This window comes from Chenopodium quinoa, unplaced genomic scaffold, assembly GCF_001683475.1.
Source record: "Chenopodium quinoa cultivar QQ74 unplaced genomic scaffold, ASM168347v1, whole genome shotgun sequence".
In the NCBI taxonomy this organism is placed as follows: Eukaryota; Viridiplantae; Streptophyta; class Magnoliopsida; order Caryophyllales; family Amaranthaceae; genus Chenopodium; species Chenopodium quinoa.
The window spans coordinates 2946401-2966519 of record NW_018742733.1 but is presented as its reverse complement, the minus strand read 5'-3'; the positions used below and the strand labels follow the sequence as shown (position 1 = coordinate 2966519).

At 40.3% G+C, this 20119-nt stretch overlaps 2 protein-coding genes and 1 pseudogene across 4 annotated transcripts; all 3 read right to left on the bottom strand.

Annotated features, from left to right (window-relative positions):
* Positions 1-4126: 4126 nt before the first annotated feature.
* On the bottom strand, positions 4127-5861 carry LOC110723622 (caldesmon-like). The gene is made up of 2 exons (XM_021902967.1): positions 5223-5861; positions 4127-5113 (listed from the first exon to the last, which is right to left on the bottom strand). Exons 1-2 carry the CDS (start codon positions 5859-5861, stop codon positions 4127-4129), a joined length of 1626 nt encoding a protein of 541 aa, XP_021758659.1.
* Positions 5862-9085: 3224 nt separating this feature from the next.
* Positions 9086-13507, bottom strand: LOC110723860 (annotated as a pseudogene).
* Positions 13508-13633: 126 nt separating this feature from the next.
* Positions 13634-19704, bottom strand: LOC110723861 (probable tetraacyldisaccharide 4'-kinase, mitochondrial). Of its 3 annotated transcripts, none has more exons than XR_002511778.1 (9): positions 19442-19704; positions 19172-19295; positions 17971-18204; positions 17651-17800; positions 17331-17540; positions 16914-16973; positions 16650-16730; positions 15767-16017; positions 13634-15128 (listed from the first exon to the last, which is right to left on the bottom strand). XR_002511778.1 is itself a non-coding variant. In XM_021903256.1 (8 exons), exons 1-8 carry the CDS (start codon positions 19612-19614, stop codon positions 15850-15852), a joined length of 1200 nt encoding a protein of 399 aa, XP_021758948.1. In that variant the 5' UTR covers positions 19615-19704; the 3' UTR covers positions 13634-15849. The 3 variants fall into 3 exon arrangements, 1 of the variants encoding a protein (XP_021758948.1); XR_002511777.1 differs by having other exon boundaries at positions 15778-16017; XM_021903256.1 differs by having other exon boundaries at positions 13634-16017.
* Between the last annotated feature and the right edge of the window lie 415 nt (positions 19705-20119).

Here is a 20119-nt window from a genome sequence, read left to right as displayed (position 1 = left end):
AGCTGATATGCCCGGGATAAGTCCAGACCTCATCTCCCATAAGCTTAATGTTGACCCAACGTGTCGACTAATTAAGCAAAAGAAGCGGAATTACTCCGCTAATAAGAACCGAGACATCGCAGCCGAGGTCAAAAAGTTGCTGGAGGCAGGCTTCATCGAGCCTTGTCAATATCCAGAATGGTTGGCAAATGTGGTGATGGTTCAGAAGGCCAATGGTACCTGGAGGATGTGCGTTGACTTCACGGACCTAAATAAGGCTTGTCCGAAGGATTTCTATCCCTTGCCGAGGATCGATCAGCTAGTCAATTCGACAAGTGGCCATGCCTTGCTTAGTTTCATGGACGCATTCTGGGGGTATCATCAGATCTTCATGCACCCCGACGATCAAGCAAAGACGGCATTCGTCACGAACGCCAGGGTGTAAAATTATAAAATGATGCCCTTCGGATTGAAAAATGCGGGGGCAACCTATCAAAGGCTGGTGGCTCAAGTTTTCGCCGATCAAAAGGGCCGAAACATGGAAGTCTATGTTGACGATTCGATCGTCAAAAGCAAAAAATCTGAGGACCATGTTAAGGACCTGGCTGAAACCTTCTCCACCTTAAGAAAGCATCAAATGAAGCTGAATCCGAAGAAGTGTGTCTTCAGCGTGAAGTCAGGGAAATTCCTTGGGTTCATGGTCAGCAAGAGGGGGATTGATGCCAATCCCTCCAAAGTCAAAGCAGCGCTCGACCTTCCTGAGCCGAAAACAAAGAGGGATGTTCAGCGGCTCACCGGAAGAATGGCAGCCCTCTCGAGGTTCATTTCCAGAGCTTCGGATAAGGGGTTACCTTTCTTCAAAGCCCTGAAACTCGCGAAAACAAAATAGCTCGTTTGGGAGGAAGAACAAAAAGAAGCCCTCAAGCAGCTTCGGGAGCATCTGGCTCAACTCCCAACGCTAGCTCGCCCAGCAGAAGGAGAAACTTTGTATTTGTATGTGGCCGTTAGCCTAGCCACCATCAGTGCAGTGCTGCTGAAGGAAGAAAGCAAAATTCAGCAACCGATCTATTTCGTCAGTCACACTCTGACGGATGCCGAGACTCGCTACCCTCTACTCGAGAAAGTCGCTTTTGCGGTAGTGGTAGCTGCTCGGAAGCTGAGGCCCTATTTTGATTGCCATCAGATAGTGGTCTTAACTGATCAGCCGCTGGAAAAAGTTCTCGACAAATTTTAAAAATCTGGTAGGCTGGCCAAGAGGGCTGCCATCAAGGCTCAAGCTCTAGCGGATTTCTTGGCCGAATGCTCGTACCAGGAGACGCTAGACAATGAAAGGAAAATCTGGACCGTGTTTACGGATGGATCCTCCACCGTAAATGGTTCAGGGGCAGGGGTAGTGATAACCTCTCCCGAAGGCAAATCCTTTGAGTATACACTAAAATTTTCTTTTAAGGCTTCGAACAACGAAGCTGAATATGAGGCAGCAATCGCTGGCCTAGAATTGTGCATCTCCCTGGAAGCCGAGCATGTCTGCCTGAATACAGACTCTCAGCTAGTTGCATATCAGATCAGTGGCAGCTACGAGGCCAAAGAGCCCTCCATGATAGCCTATCTTGCCAAGATCAAATCAGTCATTGCAAAGCTGAGAACTTTTGAGGTTCAGCTGATCCCAAGGGGTCAAAATACTCAAGCCGATGCACTCTCCAAACTTGCCAGTTCAACTCTCACTGAGCTAAACAGATCTGTATATGTGGAAGTGCGTCGAGAAAGAAGTGTCGACGAAGCACCTGAAGTGTGTTGCGCTGACCCAGAGCCTAGCTGGATGGACCCTATCCTAGCTTTCAAGCTTCGGGGAGAAATTCCCGAAGATAGAATTTTGGCTTCCAAGCTGAAGAGAACCAGTCCAAGGTTCATTGTCTTCAGGGGGAGCTTCTGAAAAAGTCCTTCTCAGCCCCATTGCTGAAATGCGTGGGACCAATAGATGCAGATTATATCCTACGGGAGATTCACCACATCGGGGGAAGGACCTTAGCCCACAAGGCATTGAGGGCCGGATATTACTGGCCCACCATGATCGCAGATGCTAAGGAGCTGGTTCGGAAATGCGAAAAATGTCAAAAATTCGCACCAGTTATCCATCAGCCAGCTAGGGATCTTCAGCCGATCCTTAATCCACTTCCGTTTGCCCAATGGGGACTGGATATACTGGGACCATTTCCAGATGCTGTGTACCAGAAAAAATGGCTGATAGTCGGTGTTGACTACTTCAGTAAATGGATTGAGGCCGAAGCAGCCTCGAACATTACAGAGCAAACTGTCAGAAAATTTATCTGGCAGAATATCATCACTCGTTTCGGCATCCCGAGAGTATTTGTCTTCGATCATGGGAGACAATTCGATAACTTACCGCTGAAGCGGTATACAGATCAGTTCGACATCAAACTGGCATATTCAGCGGTATGCCACCCGCAAAGTAACGGACAAGCCGAAGCTGCAAATAAACAGATCCTAAATGCCCTCAAAAAGATGGTGGAAGATCAAAAGTCCAAGTGGCTGGAGGGGCTCCCAGGAACCCTTTGGTCCCTTCGGACAACTGAAAAGAGGCAACGGGCTATTCACCTTTTGAACTGGTGTATGGTGCCGAAGCCATTCTTCCAGTGGAAATCGGCTCTGAGAGTTTACGAGTGCACCATTTCTCGGCTGAGAATGAGCAACTGATGAAGGAATCTCTCGATTCCGAGACAGAATGGCTGCTTATAAGCAGAGAATCAGCAAATTTTACAACCGAAGGGTCCATGCAAGGCCTCTCAAAATTGGAGACCTTGTACTTCGGAATGCTGCTGCAGTTCAGAAAGGCCAAATCCATGGGAAACTCTCAGCTGCATGGGAAGGGCCCTACGAAATCTGTGATGAGGTTCAGCCAGGGACATACCGACTTCGGCAGTTGGATGGAACTGAGTTGAAAAATCACTAGAACGCTGATGTACTGAAGAAATATCATGTGTAAACCCTTCGGGGCAGAACAATCTTTGTAAGTACATTTTGAATTAATGAAAGGCCTTGGAGCCACCAATTATATAAATATTTGCAACTTTTTATTCTTTCAAAGTTTTCTTTGTTCTATCTACTCTTTAAGGGTTTTTATTCAGCCTCGTCTGAAACCTTAGCCTCCGGGTAACTGGGTTTCAGATTGCTGACAAACTCGTCTTTTTAAAGAACACTGGTCTTTCAGCTGAAGTCAAACTTCAGTAAGACTTGTTCTCCAAAGACATGAGTCCATGGACGAGTCTGGGATATTGCCTTAACTGAGCCTTGTATCCCAGAAAGTCATTATCCAAAACATTGCCTTCAGTTGGCCCTGTATTTCGGATATCCATTTTTTAAAGATAGACAGAAAATCAAGGATAACAGCAACTGTTGGAAATTTTTTTTTTTTTATTCAGCCTCGTCTGAAACCTTTGCGTCCGAGTAACTGGGCTTCAGATTGCTGACAAACTCGTCTTTTTAAAGAACACTAGTCTTTCAGCTGAAGTCAAACTCCAGTAAGGCTTGTTCTCCAAAGACATGAGTCCATGGACAAGTCTGGGATATTGCCTTAACTAAGCCTTGTATCCCAAAAAGCCATTATCCGAAGCATTACCTTCAGTTGGCCCTGTGTTTCGGATATCCATTTTTAAAAGATATAGAAACAAAACCCAGCTCAGTAATCCGAAGACTTGAATCTTCAGATTTCTGGGGGGCAAGAGGCACTAAAAGAGGCACTACCAGTGCAACCAGTGCAAGTTTATGTTCAGCAGAATTCTTCAAAGCCGAAAGCTTTTGTACTTAGCAAATTTTTGCGAGAATTTCTCAAGCTCAGAAACAGTAAAACACTCAAAATAAGGCAAAGCAGTTGAAGAAAGGAACATCAGATTAATGATTCATGCTCAGAAAGTGAGCTATAAGTTCAAATAAATTAAAGACTATATCGGCAGCCGCCCACAAGCGGAAAATAACAGCTGCCGAAATACGTACAGAAACAAAAATAAATTATTTGTACATCAAGGCAAGCTGAAGCAAAAAGATAAGGAAAAAAGAGATTCAGAAAGCGGCGAGTTTGAAGTTAAGCGCATGTTGATCCGCAAGATTCTGAAGACGACTGCCCGATTTCCTATGCTTCAGTTGGAGGATCAGGCTGATCAGCCGGGCCAAGCCCCGGGGCAGTCTCGGTTCCACCAGCAGAGGAGGCAGGTTGGGCCCTTGCCTGAGCTTCAGCGGCTCGCTGTTCAGCCTCCAACTCCTGCCGCTCAGCTTCCTCCTCGGCTTGTTCAGCCTGAAGGATCTCATGCTCAGCAGGAGTGGCATACAGCATGTGCGGATCTTCGGGGTCCTGAGCCCAAAGCGCACACTTGGACCAATCCAGCGAAGGCTCGGCATGGAGAGCCAACCTCCGAGCCACCTTAAACCCATTAATGAAGCCCATCTCATATTCTTCATGGGTGTAAAGGCGGACTTGGAGTAGGGCTTCAGCATCAGCCAACTTCTTTTGACTCTCCTCCGAATCCTTTTTAGATTTTTCTAACTCTTCTGAGAGTTTGGAGGAAGAAGTCTTCTGCTCATTAAGCTCCAGCTGGACGTTGGAAGCTTCGGTTTTGGCCTGGGTCAGCTCATCTCCTTTGACTCTCAGCTGATCTTCCAACTCCTTCAGCTTCTGGTCTTGGCTCTCAGCAGCAGCTTGGGCAGCAGAAAGGTGAACATCCTTAGCTTGTAGAGTCTCTTCAGCAGCCATCCTGCTGGCTTCAAGAGCTTCCAGCTTCCGCTGCACTTCAACTTGTGCAGCAGCTCCTTCTTGAATTCGGATCTCGATGACAGCTTTAAATTTGGAGATGTCCACTCCCATTTGCTCCTGAAGGAATTTCTCCCCTTCCATCAGCGGGGGAAAAACTTCCTTCTCCATAGCCGAGCAGAAGGTTTGAATGGCTTCAGTAGCCCTCTTTTCATACTCTTCGCTCTGCTGCTGCTTCTCTTCAGCAGCCTGCTGCTTCAGCTCAGCAAGCTTTGCCTCCTCCCGGGCAATTTTTGCCTCCTCCCAGGCATGCTCCAGCTTGTCTTGGAGGGTGTCAATCAACTCTACAGTAAGAGTCTGATTGTGCACAACCTGTTTGCAGGGGCACATCAGTTGTAATAAATAAAGTAATAAAAAAGGGAAAAGGCCAGAAAGGAGGAGAAAAGCTGAGTGAAAGCAAAGCAACTAAAAGGTTAAGTACCTGCATCAGCAAACGCTGGTTGTCTCTTGCAGGGTCAGGGACCCTTCGGCTGGATTCTCCCATCCCAGTCGTGGCCTTCAGCGACCACACCCTTGCTCGGTCCACTTCGGACATGCTAGTCAAGTCGCCGAAGTAGCCTGCAACCCCTTCACGGTTCTGACCCCAAATTCGTTCCCAAACAGGCTCAAGGACTGTGATACGGGGAGCCGAGAAACCCAAATCTCCAGAGTTCAGCGTCTGGAATGAGGGGAAAGAAGAAGAGGGAACCTCCTGAATCTTCTCAGGCTCAGCATGACCTTCTCCTTCGGCGGAGCCCAGTTGGTCTCCACCAGTGTCAGCAGCAACGACCTTCTCTGCTTCCTCCCCCAGATCAGGTTGACGAAGAAAACCGTCAACCTCCCTATCAATATCATCTGAGAAGCCTTCAGCAATCGGCTTCTCAGATTCTTCAGCAGGGTGTCCCTGAACCCCCTCCCCCTTCGGATCAGGAGTTCTTTGGTCCACCTCCATCTCTCGAGTTTCGGGAGGTGGAGGGGGGGTTTGAGGACGCGATGCTTCCGGCGGAGGGGGAACCCTCGGCGAGCGTCTACCTTCATCAGGCTCCCGTATGAGGATGCCCCCGGTAGGACTCATCCCCATCTGAAACTGCCGAGGCCCAGCACGGCCAACCTCCTCCTTCTCTTTGCTAAGGGCTGCTCGTCCATTTCTTCAGATTCTGAAGAAGATGGATCTTCAGAACGAGCAGGCGCCTTTCCTTCTCTTCTTCCGCTCCCTTCCTCAGACTGCAGAAAGGGGGGGGGGCAGCAAAGTATGAGTAAAAAAAAAAAACCAAGCAAGTCAGGAACTTACTGGAACCCTCGGCTGAACTCCAGGTGCAGGGATAACCCCCTCAGCAGCACCAGACGTCCCAACACCTCCTTCTAAGGAGTTGATTTCTCGGGACACGTTAGCTGCTGTCTAAGCAGCCTGTGCTTCCTCGGGTAATAAAGGCCGAAGGGGATCTCGCTTCTCCCACCAAGGCTTCTGCTTGGTGTATTCGGCAGCGGCTTCAATTTGAAGACCCGTTTCGTGCAGATGCAGCGGACGATTCTTCGGAGTTGTGATTGCCGGAGCCCGGTCTAGAATGACCCTTTCAGCGTTCACCCCGAGCCGGTTATAATCAATTCCCGAGGTAGCTTCGCTCAGCTCTAAAAAGAACAGACGAAGGTTAGACTAAGGGAATAAGCATCAAAGACAAATCAAAATTGATTAAGGTAAAGTCATCGGCCCCAGCCGAACATACTTACCACCCCTGTACTTTTGGCTGAGGCCGACAACTGCCAACATCTTCCAAGATGTAATGGTTATCCGGAAGCCATCTGGTCGGGAGAGTTCTCATTCGGCCAACTCCCCCGGGGTTATTCTGCTTCCCAAAGAAGCTCATTTGCTCATAATTCGGGTGGCTAGTGGCATCAGGGTCCTCAGGACCCAAGTCTTGCATGTTCGGATCAGGCCTGGAGAGGTATCGGGGAGCCCCGAAAAAATATGGATGCTCCGGATCAGCGGGAACTCTCAACCAGACCCATTGACCCCTCCAATCCTTATCCGAAGAGTCGTTCGGCCACATAGTCAGATATTGGGGGCGACTCTCTATTCGCCACCAGCCTGAAGACCCGTGTTGGCCGTACACGCTCTGGATGTTCTGCACTAGCTGATGCATCTTTTGGAAGCAGTGCAAATTCGGTTCAACAGCAAAAAAACGACACACCCAGAGATAAGTCATCACCCGCCGAATGCTAACGGGTGTTAATTGGCACAGGGAGATCCTGTACTTTATTAAAATGTCCTTGACGAAGGGATCCAAAGGAAACCGAAGCCCGTATTGCAATTGTCGAGTGTACACCCCTACATACCCAGGAGGGGGACGGTGAATCCTGTCATTCGGCGAGGGCATTCGGCACCAATGCCCATCCTCTTCAAAAATGCCGTAGTGCAACTCAATTTTCTCGGCGAATCGGTAGGTTTCGGCATGCCGAACCCACCATGAGTATGGGGTATTTCTCACCATGGCGTTCTGGGCCTCGGCGTCCTGCCATTCCGCATGCCCAGGAAGCAGGTCCCAGAGCACAGGGGGCAAATCTTCAGCCTGCCCAGCCTGTTCTCTCTGCTCAGGTTGCTCCGCCTCGCCGGCCTCGGCGTCCTGCTGAGGCGGCGCGACGTTTAAAGGAACTGTCGGAATCCCCCTTTCCGGGTCTTCACCGGCTCGTTCCCCGTTCCAAACATCGGCGCGGTCACGGGGATCCCTAGCCTGACCCCGTCGACCCAGCTGACGCCTCCTTTCTCGAGCCATAATCAAATTCAGAGAAGGAAAGAAGGGAAAAGAAGAATTTCCCTAAAAAAGGGCAAGAAAATCGAAAAAGCTCGGAGAAAATTACCTTCAAATTGGCCGGAATACGCCGGTCAAATCAGTGGAAGCGATGGATTTGAGTCTCGAACTTGGATTCGAAAATGGTACGCTGGAAATTCAGAGCGAAAATGGGTTTGTGCGAGAATTTGAGTGTAAGTTGGTGAAGAAATAAGGTTGAAATGCGAATCAGACCTTATAATTCCAGGAAGGAGAATCCCCAAGGTCGAAAAGTTCAAATTTCTCTTAAATGCCTCCTTAATTAACCGTTAAACACTCTCTCTCCTGATTAACCGCCCACTATCCACTCCACTTCCTGTTAATTATCCAAATTACAGTTATTTAATTAATAACTGTTCAAAAATTTAAATCTTTTGACTTAATTAAATCATTTACTTCCCTCCATTTCTTATTGGATTCAAACCCGACCCGTCATCCTTTCGAATCGGGTCTGGGGGGCAAGTTGTTTGGGTCCAATTTATCTAATTGGGCCTAGTCATGTATTTGGGTCCAATTATCTTACTGGGCCTGGTCACTAAATGACTTCATATTCCAAGGTCAAGGCCTGAGCCTCCAATCAATCCACGTCAGCCAAGAGTCCTTTGGTCCGAATTGCCATGGTCAGCCCATGACTATTTAAAGGCCCAATTGCTCTCCTCTCATCATGTGCAAAGGTATAAAAGCCTTCAATTCATTCATTTGTAAAGAACAACACAACAAAGCCTCAAGCATTAAATCTCTTGCATAGCTTTTCCTCTCTAAACACTGTTTGACTTCGGCATCGGAGGGGTTTTCCTCGAATCCACCCCCGAGGCCAGTTTACGTGTTTTAGTTGTGCAGGAAACCTTCGGCCCAACATCAATTGGACCGGACCAGTCTTCAGCCACTTCAGCGGGCCTTCAGCAAGGCCCCATTGTTTTCATCCGAAACAGAAGGTACTCGTAGTATTATTTGCTTGTCAAATGGGACTTATCATTATTGCACTTTTGTTTTGCAAAATTGCACAAATATTTGCACTCCACTTGTGTATCTATCGATCACCATATACATCTTCAAAAGTTTCAATCAATTTTAAATTCATATTATTCACTTGCTCATTCTTGGCCATTCACATTGCATCAGTGGCATCACCCATCAATATTGACGGATTTTTATGTTTTATTTAAATAATTCACGCTATATCTTTTTTTTTAAAAAAAAAATAAAATAAAATAATATACAATGGTGGGATTCTTTTTCCTTGTTTCTCTTATATTTGTATGTGAAAAATTTACTCATATTCATGCAGTACAATGAGATTTATGGAGAATGTTTTGGACTTCATCATGGTTTCTTCACCTTAGCACAACTTGCAAAGTACAAGTTTTGATAAATAATCCATGAATAATTTAGTTTGAATGAGCTTTGTTAAGGGACTATCAATATTTGTACTAGAAAAAAGTGAATCTAGTAAAGCTCAATTTAGAAGACTTACTTTTTTTTTACAATGAGGTAATCTTAAGCCTTTGTTAATGTTTACAAAAACAAATAAATTATACAAGTATGGAGTATTATTAATATCTAGTACAATTGTTATTTATATTTGACATCAAATGCTACAATATTAACAATAATTAATCAAAGAAGCCCTTATAAATCTAGCCTCCAAAAAACAACACTATCAACATATACTATTTTTTGTCCAGCTATATGTGGATATGAACTTGTTTTCACAATATGCAGCCTAAGATATGCCCCACAATTTGCTAAGAAGTTTGCATATTTCTACAAACACCACCAAATTTCCCATTTTTTGACTCTATCACATCAAGGACACTCACACCAAATATGGCTTATGATGCTACACAAAATAGTGGGCATTGTCGAACGAAATGATTTTCGGCTTTTGGTCACTTCAGCCTCTGTTCAAAACTTTGATTTAACACCCCTACTAACAGGAAATGGGTTGTCAAATGAATGACTCTTGGCCTTAATGTTCACTTCAGCCTCAGTTCTATCTATGATTTCACACCCCCCAAACAGGCTAGCGCAAAGCATTTACAAACGCCATCAGTGAGTCAACATCACGTTTCTCAGACGGATATTTGACAGGCTTAGTTGAATGTTTAGGGAAGAAAAGCAGAGTTGGAAAGGTCTCAAGCTGTAACTCAGTCTCAGCAAACAGCTTCTGATCGCCGTCTGCTCTGAATTTACCCACCTTGAGGCCACTCCCAACCAATCTTTCAGCCAATTCAACAAACGAGCCTTCCATTGCCTATGCAGAAACCCAGTAGTCTCAATCAGCACATTTATATACAAGAGTCGAGAATGGGGAGTACAACACTTTTTATGAGAACATTTTTGCTAGGCTAGATTTCTTTTTAGCAATCATAATTATTCTACGATTCTTTCTAATATGATACAGCTATAAAATACTCTGCATTAGAGGTCTATGTTAGCAAAATTTGCTCTCAAATGTTATAGTGAAAGTACAGATTTACCTGGCAAACCCGGTCACCAAGGAGCATATAGCACAACAATCCAAGGCTCTCTTCGGTTCTCCAATTGGACCAGATTTTCTATCCTGTCTCTACTCAGGGAAACTACATTTGGACTATCAAAAATGTCAGCAAAAACACCATTTATATTATTGTTTAAGTCTATTGGCCTGACCTTTTTGTCATTAAGGTTTCCATTGTGAAGACCACACTCTTTAGCCTTAGCATCCTCCCACCACCACCTTCCCTCCCTTTCATGTTGCCAAGGCAAGACAGGTCTTGTGCACGGTTCACATCCAATCGAGACATAACCCTGTGAGTGCAGAGGATTGACAGGAACCTCCATGGCCCGTAAAAAGTTCCAAACATCTCGACCTTCTACATTAGCCAAAGGGTTCCATTTGACTAATCTAGAGGAAGGTCCCATTCCCTCGAATGAAGGGTCAATTTGCACGACAGGGATATATGCCCGCGTCCCTGGAGATTGATCCTTCCTTTGACCAGTAATCCAAGCCTTAAGTTCTTTAAGAGCTCTTCCTAAAGGTTTTACTTTCCTTACTCTACAACATTCTTGGTGCCCATCTTCATAAAATGAGAATAAACCCTTGCTTCTAACTAGTTGTTGAACATCAACAGCATCAGGGAACATGTACTCAATGTGAATGCCATAGCGCTTTTCAACAGTGTCAAAGAATCGGTATGTTTCAGGGTTTAATCTTCCAGTGTCTAGGCTGAACACCCTAAAGGGTCGGCCATTTAGCCGAGCATACTCAATCAAGGCTACATCCTCAGCTCCACTGCATAATAGTCAGCAAATTTTATCCCCATTAGCATCAAAACCACATTTCTTATGGTTAATTAATTACTTTGCACTTTATTATTCGCGCAAATAATCAATGTAGCAACTAGCAAGATCTTTAATCAAGTAAGCAAACTTTCTTAATACAGGACTGTGAACAACTGCAAATGTCACACATCCTAGTTGCCAGCTCTAGTACCTCATTTTCATTTGATCTTCAGCTGCATTCACATAGTTTCAGATCCTAAACACACAAAAATTAGCTCAAGAAATTACTACCTTTTAATGAGAGATTACTCGCCAAGTAAGATTTAATTATTTTGAGCTTTAGTTCCCACAAACTTACCAAAAATCACTGTATTAGAAAACCATTAATGGACAACTAAGCCAAACTTAATCATTGAATCAACTGAATAACTATGTTATTAATACACATCATTACCAATTACCATTCAACATTCAAGTATTTTCATATCCTATACAAATCACCATTTCCTTTTTGGACCTATCATGGAAATGTTTCACAAGATATTATACCCACAACCCGCTCAACTCGACATGTACCCATATCCGACACGAGTACCCAACCAACCAAAGTCTTAGTAGCATATAGTCATATATAGTTGCTAAATCAACAATAAAATTACACTCATTGGTAAATAAATGCGGTCATACCTGAAAGCAATGGCAATATCATTACCAAATTTCTCAAGGGCTTTATCCATAATTTTAAGAGGGGGGGCATTTTCCAATTCTCTTGCCAATTCTTCATAATCCTCTTCCTCATCAATCAATTTACAATTTACACTTTCTGCCACCCATCAAAATATAAAAAAAAAAAATACCCACAAAAGACGATCAATTGAAATTAATTACAAGAAGAATTACTAGTAAAATGGGAAAATATGTAGAAAAATTCAATTAAGAGAAATTACCGTGAGTTGCAGAAAAAGAAGCTGCTTGGATTGGGTAAGAAATGATGGCCTTTGATTGTACAACTGAAAAATTTATGGGCTGAAATTTATTCACCAATTGAGCTCCTAATATGATTGGAAATGTACCATATTATAATAATTTGATGAAATTTTGCAAAATTAAATGGGAAAATGTTGAAATTGGAAAGAAGTTTTAAAAAATAAAAACTTTACCTTTGAGTTTAAAATAATGGGAGCAAGATGTTGGGGGAATAGAGCACAAAAAGGAAGTTAATGACATTGCCATGTTTCTTTCTCTATCTTTTAAAACAGTTGATGTAAGTTAAAATTGGAGTGGATTATTTTGAATTGTTTAATGGGTTGCTTAGATTCTGCCATGGAAGGTTGTGTACAAAGAAGAGCAGAGGATTATTCAAGAATATTCTTTTGGAAAGGTAATGTATGATTGAAGTTCATGGATCATGAATCTAGGCCCGTCTATTCTTTTACTAGTAGATTGGTAAATCACACAAATTTGGAAGATGGGACTTGGGACTTGGCTAGGCCAACCTACATGTTTACAACATTTAGGGGCATAGAGCGCGACAAGGCTAAGGCATGAGGTAGACACGGCTTGGGCATTACGTTTTTTTAGGTTGTGGAGTTGTGGACTATGCACGAGCCTCTTTTTAGTTGGAAAAGCACAACAAATGATGAGGAAAATTAGGAATTGAGTCCGTCTGGTCAATTTGATATCTAATACGTACAACTATTTGTTATCAACACAAACCATCCAATATTTAATATGGTGAGGGTGTTTTTGTGCAAAGTATATGCAATACATTATCATCATCGGTCTAAATGATTAGACAAGCGATGATGGAATTATTATATAAATATAAAGAACTTTCCTTTTTACAAAATTGACTAAACTTAACAAACCTTCTAATACTTCATTCTTCGTATTTTATTTTTTTTCGCAAATGAGAAAGCAAACATACGTAATCAAATCTTTGTAAACATTATAATATTCATTTATAATTATTATGCCATGGATGTTTTTGTGCAAAATGTGTTCAATACGTTATCGGTCTTGATGCTTAATTTATTAGGAAAGCTATGATGGGATTACTTGATAAAAATCAACAATATTCCACCATTCATTTTAACAAAATTGACTAATTATAATATAGTTTTGATTTTACTTTGATATTTTAAATGTGAAAACAAATTTATAACAAAGACCCTACCCAAGAATATCCAAATCCCTATCACAAATTCATCACCACAACATACCAACATATGAACTACTCAAATTGAATACTATGAACAATTTGTCGTGGCTATTTGTATAAACACAAAAATATAAAATTAAAAAAAGCCAGCTAAAGTAGGGCCATTTTACATTGACTGCAACTTCTTTATTGTTTTTAATAAATTCCACGTGAAACAACTTGACTAGTTTAACGCTAACAAACCGCAATAACACGGTCAAATTATGTATGCTATAAAATCATATGAATTTCATTCACATGCAAAACATACAACAAACAAGAAAAACACAGGAAAAGCCAAGTTACAAACTCATGGCTTCGTTCTTCAATTTCTTCAGTTGTTTCACTGAGCCAACGAGCTCGAAAAAGTACGTATGTAATGGTGATGTTTGCACATTGAGTGAGAGACGAAGTTTTGAGAAGAAGGATAAGCTTAGCCCTCTCTTTTCCCTCAATTTTCTTTCAACAAGAAAAGGTTGATAGAGCGATAAGCTGTTTGTTTCTCTTCATTCAAGCTAACAAGAAAGGCCCTTCATCACATGAATAGGTGGTCACTCTAGAGTTGAATATACGGGTCAGTTGTGTGTAGACAGTTGATCATAGATTAACGAAATAATGTAATGAATTTATGTGTAATTTTATTAAAAATGTCTCATGTACATGTTCTTAACATTTATTATTCTTCAATAAAAAAATATTCCATGCACCAGAAAAATTCATTGTCAAGGTATATCTAGATTGCTTCATTCAAGGAAAATATTCACATGATGGATCCTTAAATGAATACAATAGTGACTCTCAATATGGAAACATATGTTAACTAATACGGGTGCTATTTATTAATCTAATTTTCACTAATCTAAACTTGTTAGAACTTATTTTAGTTATAAATTGAGCCTAGTATCTACTATCTAGCCTTGCGCTCTTATTGACCTTCAATTCTTGTACTGTATATTTAGATTTTATGTTCTTTGCTTAAGGTTACAGGTAGGCATGACTAAAAAAAAAGACTAATGTATAGAAATACAGACAAAAGGGGGGGGGTAATTTAACTTATAGAAATAAAGAGAGTATTTATGATTAACTGGTGAACATGCATTTCATTTAAGAAAATGAAGAGTATAATTAATTAACAGGCAAATATATAGAATATGTTGAGCTTGTTGCCTTAATGGTAGGTGGGTTTATGGTTGCAAATTGGTGAACTAATAAACTGGTAATTTCAACAACTATAACAAACAAATTACTCTTATTTAAGGAGGATTTATAACTCAAGATAGGAAGACAGAGTAGTTGGCTAGCTTTTCACTACAGTCTACGGGCGTGAGGTGAGGCCAAGGGTCTAATATCATTACCAAACTCGTTTTAGGAAGGATTTCCCGAAAATGCCACTTTCCCCTTCTATGATGGCCTTCTCCTTGCTCAAAATAAAAGGAAGATAAGATGTACAGCTCACAGCTGTGTACATATGTATTCCTAGTAACGTGGAGAATTAATCCAACTTTAAGCTATATAAAAACTATAAGATGAAAATAACCACATAAATATATTCAGGAAACAGGAAATTTAATCTAAAATTATAATGCAGATTGGTGACTATATATCTACGAGGATAATTAATCCCCCGGGATTAGGGGAGATTATTATTCTCATCTCAAAACAATTGAAAACAAAATATTGCCCCCTTGAATGGAATAAACATAGGTAACATCTTTGATATCTTTCAAATTAATTATAGAAGAGATTATTATTCTCATCTCAAAACAATTGAAAAGAAAAGAATTGTCCCTTTGAATAATCATTGGTAACATCTTTAATATCTTTCAAATTAATTATTGGACAAGTGAATTACTAACCTGCAATCATCACGGGGAGAATGTGAAAATAAACAAAGAGAAAAGAAATATGCCTGCATTTCTGAGTCTCTTTGGCTTTACGTCGAAACAAGAAAACGCCATCCACCCGGAAAAGGATATTGAGTGCAATGGTGAAGTTTGCAAGCCGATGGAAAGAAGAGGTTCCGTGAAGCCAACGAGCAATCAACCGGAGATTATAGATTCTGCAAAAAAGGAAACAGCTCAACCTGAGATACCTGAGATACGTAGCTGCAATGACGATAAGGAAAATCCAAACATTCAATCTTCTGCAAGTCATGCAACAGGAACACATAAACCAATCTGTGTCAACCCACCAATGATTTGCCGTATTTTGGCTCTGCTTAGGTTGAAGAAGTTGTATCCCCGATGCTCAGTAATAAATGTATGATGATTTTGTCATTGATGCATTTACTTGCAACAAAAACATGGAGAAAGGCTAGATATACAGCATATATAGCATAAACAAAAAAAAAATGTGTTTTGTACAATACCATGCAGTTTTGATTGTAATTTTTTAGAATGGAGTATTTCAGCTTGATTAACTATGAAAAGCAAGATTTACAATCAGAGGTAATTGAAACAATTCTTGCATTTGTGTGTAGACGTGTAGTACCACAAAAATAATGACAAATTAATACTCAAAGTATTGAGAAAATTTTATCATTATAAAAACTTCCCAACATTCCTTGATATACTAAAAAAAGTGCTCTAAATGCTGACCCCATCCTTAAGGGATTAAAGCTTCAGTTTTGTACTTAAAAGAAAGAAAGATAATGTGAACTCTGTATATTAAGAGTAGAGAGGAAGGGCATGAAGTTACATGGATTATACCAATTCCATTTAATGCTTCTACACTTCTAAACATAGCTCAGACCGTCATTGATTAACAAAGCTCTTTGTTATTCACTTCTTTTTAAGTCTCCCTGATCTTGAATCCAAGAGTTGCTTTAATAGTTCCTTGAATTTGTTCTCCGAGCTTCCACTATAAGAGACCAATTGTAGCTGAGAACAGAGTACAAGAACATCGAAAGGATGTAACTGTGAGAGAATTTCAGAATCCCGGTCATAGTCCTGCTTAAACAAAAGTGCCAGAAAAGCAGCTCAATCAGGTCAGAATTACATGGATCTATTGCTCCATTGTTTATGCTAACAATTGATAAAGATAAGTCTCAGATATGTGTCATGGTAATGTCCATACAAACACCTCAATCAGGTCAGATATGCAAGATAATACTATTTCAGATTCTAATGGCTTAATGCATACAGCAAAGGGAGATATACTTGGGTTAGTTGGGTATAGAAGCATTCATGCCAAATATCATGGTAAGATGTACTTGTACAAGCCAAATGTACTTGGTCATTTTAGGTATTCTCATAAAAAATGTGGATTGAAATATATAAAATGGAGATAGTTCCTGGAATTGATATCAAATATGCCCTTATTACAGAGTATTATATACGAAGTACATCTTTACAGATCTTTTGATGATCTCAATTGAGATTTTAAAAGGTAAAATATAAATTCAAACGGCAGTTATGTTCACTAAAGAAAAATAGCCTAAAACAACACCTATTTTTCACTGGAGTATATAGTAAAACTGACCAAATTTTTTACAGTAACAGCATAAATCAATCCAAATCCAAGAAAGGATGTTATCATGTTTGTCTCATAAAGCTACAGACACTGCCTACAGCACACTCACCTTTTCAGTTGTGACAACAATAGGTCTGGAACCAAATTTGTGATAGAGCTCCTCAAGTTTCCTTGTCATCACATAGATATCCTGTACATATAGAGGATACAAATACAATTAATTAGACCTCGAGTCCTCGAGGCAAACAAAATGCACATAAACGAGGGCATAAAACGATGTCATGATGAAAAGGGTTGTGCAAGCCTACATGCAAACTAAAAATTTAATACTATTGTCCCAGCAGATAACTGATAGATATAAAAGAAACTGCACCTTGGAATGAAACAAGTAATGATCACTGTAGTGAAGCTGATCAACATATGATGGTCCAAGCTGCAGCAATAAAAGTCATAATACAGTTATAATCAAGATATGGGGAAGGTATGGAGTGGAAAGCACAGCTTTTATAAGGAAACAACAAATTCAAAGTTTTGATCCCATAATGATTTGGGGCTGGCTAACATGGATTGTTGTAAGGAAACTATCCGAGAAAAGTGAAACTGAAAAGGTCAAGGGATAAGTTAAAGAAACTAAACAAAGAAAAGTGACAAAATAAAAGCGGAAGAAAACAAGAGACAACAAAGGGAGCAAGAAAACAAGGGCAGTGTAAAATGGAACAAGAAAATCAAAAGGCTAATTCATAAACTAAAAGCATGGGTGGACGGACACTTGAAATAGAAAAGGTGATACCTTCTCAACACACTTGACGAAACCATTTGGAGAACCAATAGCAGAGAGGCATAGTAAGACCCGGTTTTTTACTGCCGACAATGGTAATTTAGTGCCAACATCGTAAACAGTGAAGAAGTGCGAAGGAACCATACTACTGAAGAAAACAGGTAGAGAGTTTTTAATCTCTTGAATCCCAAGTCTCAGATGAATAAGCTTTTGCTCTGAAACCTGCATATTATGGCATACTTCTTCAATGTGCAGACAATTGGCATATTAAATGACAATTATGAGTGAAAACACTGATGAATGTAAAGAATTGGAAGGTTGATCTGACATACCAGATCAGCATGATGGATCACAACAATATCTGCTCTAGCCAGGGAAGACAATGGTTCCCGCAAAGGTCCAAGGGGGATCAATTCATTATTCCCCCATGGCATCATTCCATTTACCATTACAATATCCAAGTCACGTACCAAGCACACATGCTGTCTGCCATGCAAAGTCAAATTAAATTACAAGATAAATAAAAGAAGAAATATGAAGTTCCATTGCAAAAAAACCATTATCCAAAAAATATTGGAAGATTGTGAAAAGCAAAAGTGTAGGTACACAGGCATATGCAGAAAAAAATTAGCATAATTAGAACAAAGAAAACCTGCATTCCATCATCAAGAATAGCAACACCAATTTTGTCTGAAGGGACATTAGTACCAACTTTGTTCACCAAGAGTAAGTTCTCAAAGAAACCATTCACACGAGAATCTGTGTAGCCATATTTTTCAAGAAACAAAGTAGCAGACAAAGCTCTATTTGCACCAACGCCAACCTTTGCAGATGTCCCCAAAAGATGCCTTTCAAGCATTTTAACTTCATCCCCTCCAGCATAGCCCTGTTTCCAAAAATTTATGCAAGGGTAAGGATTCCTGGTAAAGTTAAAGCAGAATCTCGTTTCAATATCGGTTCTACCAAGCATGCATAACTGACTCAAATAGTTAGCTCATATGGTTCAGCGCCTTCAGGAAGATCAATGTACAGTCGTATACCATTAAACTCATACAAGTAGGTATATCAAAATATGGCAAGCCAACTTTATATAATGTGCACAATATTTATAGTCTAGATAGGGTCCAAAGTGAACTTTATATAGCGTGCACTATATTTACAATGCAGCCAGATTTTGCTAGAGAAAGCTACAACATTTCAGCAAGTTTGTTCAGAGTTTTACTAAAGCCATTACAGTGATTAATATAAATGGTGATGATGTAGCATCTCAATCTAATCCTACTCATCATAGTATTTCAAAACAAAACTGTTTCACTTTCTTCTCGAAGCTGAAGCATGTCAGCTGAGAAGAACAGAATATCTTTGTTCGGCGGTTTTTAATTTATTCTCAACTATAATTTCTAATATACAATCCCCAAATTAGTTATCATCAAATTTTGCAACTAATCAAATATTACAGATAATGCATGGTAAAGTTCTCTCTTTAATTAATTTTCCAATCAATCTACAAGGTCCAAGAATACTAATTTATAAGGTCCTATGATTTTTGCACCAGTCCCACAGCCTAATGTCACTTAGGCTCTTCCATTTAATTTAGTACCCATGTCGAATCCTTAACACAATGACACTCTCTCACATGAGTAAGAACACTTGCACACTCCATTTTGAACTACAATCCTGATAAAATCGCTAAATAGCCAAGTTAGACACTTGAACACGTACCCGACTACCCCGTGCCTCAAACGAGTTCCTGATTCCAAGTAACATAGCTCACAACAGTAATGCAGTATTCAATTGAATAGGAAAATAGGATTCAAAGAAAAGACAGAAAATAAATAAAAGTAAAAGATTACCCTGGAAAGAATGAGAGGAGAAATCCCAGAATTAGAAAACCAATTACTAAGAAACTCAACCATTGGAGTCTTCCCATTTCCACCCCATGTCAAATTCCCAACACTGATAACTGGCACTGGCAACCTTCAAATTTACATTCAAAATCAAAATTAAACAACAAACATTATTAATTAATCAAATATTCAATATACCCATTTGAAATTATTGATATTAAAGTCAAAATTACAGAAAATAAATTGAAAATTTACCCAAAAGATAGAAAATTTTACCGTTTCTTGCGGAAGATACCCAGAAAGTAAAGATGATGGCTGGTAGTAACAGAGAGGTAATAGAGAGAAGAAAGCATGGAAAGGAGAGGGATAAAGGAGCGATGAAGTAGAGGGAGTTTGGGAAAATCATGGGAATAAGCAATTTCGCTCACTATTCTCTTCAATTTTTCCATGTTTTGGCGTTGAATGAATTTTGACTTGGGTGTGAATTTTGAAAGAACGAAAAGACAAAAAGAGTATGTGTAAGCACTTCTGCACCCAAACGAACCCTTGTTTGAGTTATTTCTAAACTCAAGTCAAAAGTCAAAAATCCCTAGTGAGTATGGACGTATGGTATGGACTATGGACTATGGAATAGCACTCCGAAATTGATCGGTTTCACATACATAAAAGTCATAGATAGAGTGATAATGGAATAGTTAAGTACTTCATTCCTTGCTTTTTTTTTCCTTTTAATGCATCACTTTCACTAGTATATTTGTCGAAACACAACTTTGACCATTAATATATTTACCTATATATTCATAAAAATTGTAACAAATTTATAACATGAAAATAGACATGTTGACAAATCTAATGATGTATTATTTATTTTATAATAGCAAAAAAATTAAGTCAAACATGACAGGTGAATAGTACAAAAGTCAAACTTATGCATTTAAAAAAACAAAGGGGTAT

Excerpts from the sequence above, each read along its gene's own strand:
- LOC110723622 (XM_021902967.1), bottom strand. The coding sequence starts at position 5,861 with ATGGGGATGAGTCCTACCGGGGGCATCCTCATACGGGAGCCTGATGAA. Across the intron at positions 5,114-5,222 it reads ACCAGCGTTTGCTGATGCAG|GTTGTGCACAATCAGACTCT; the intron begins GTACTTAACCTT and ends CCCTGCAAACAG.
- LOC110723861 (XM_021903256.1), bottom strand. The coding sequence starts at position 19,614 with ATGGAAAAATTGAAGAGAATAGTGAGCGAAATTGCTTATTCCCATGAT. Across the intron at positions 17,801-17,970 it reads TTCTTGATGATGGAATGCAG|CATGTGTGCTTGGTACGTGA; the intron begins GTTTTCTTTGTT and ends CATGGCAGACAG. Across the intron at positions 16,018-16,649 it reads TTGTTGTCACAACTGAAAAG|GACTATGACCGGGATTCTGA; the intron begins GTGAGTGTGCTG and ends TTGTTTAAGCAG.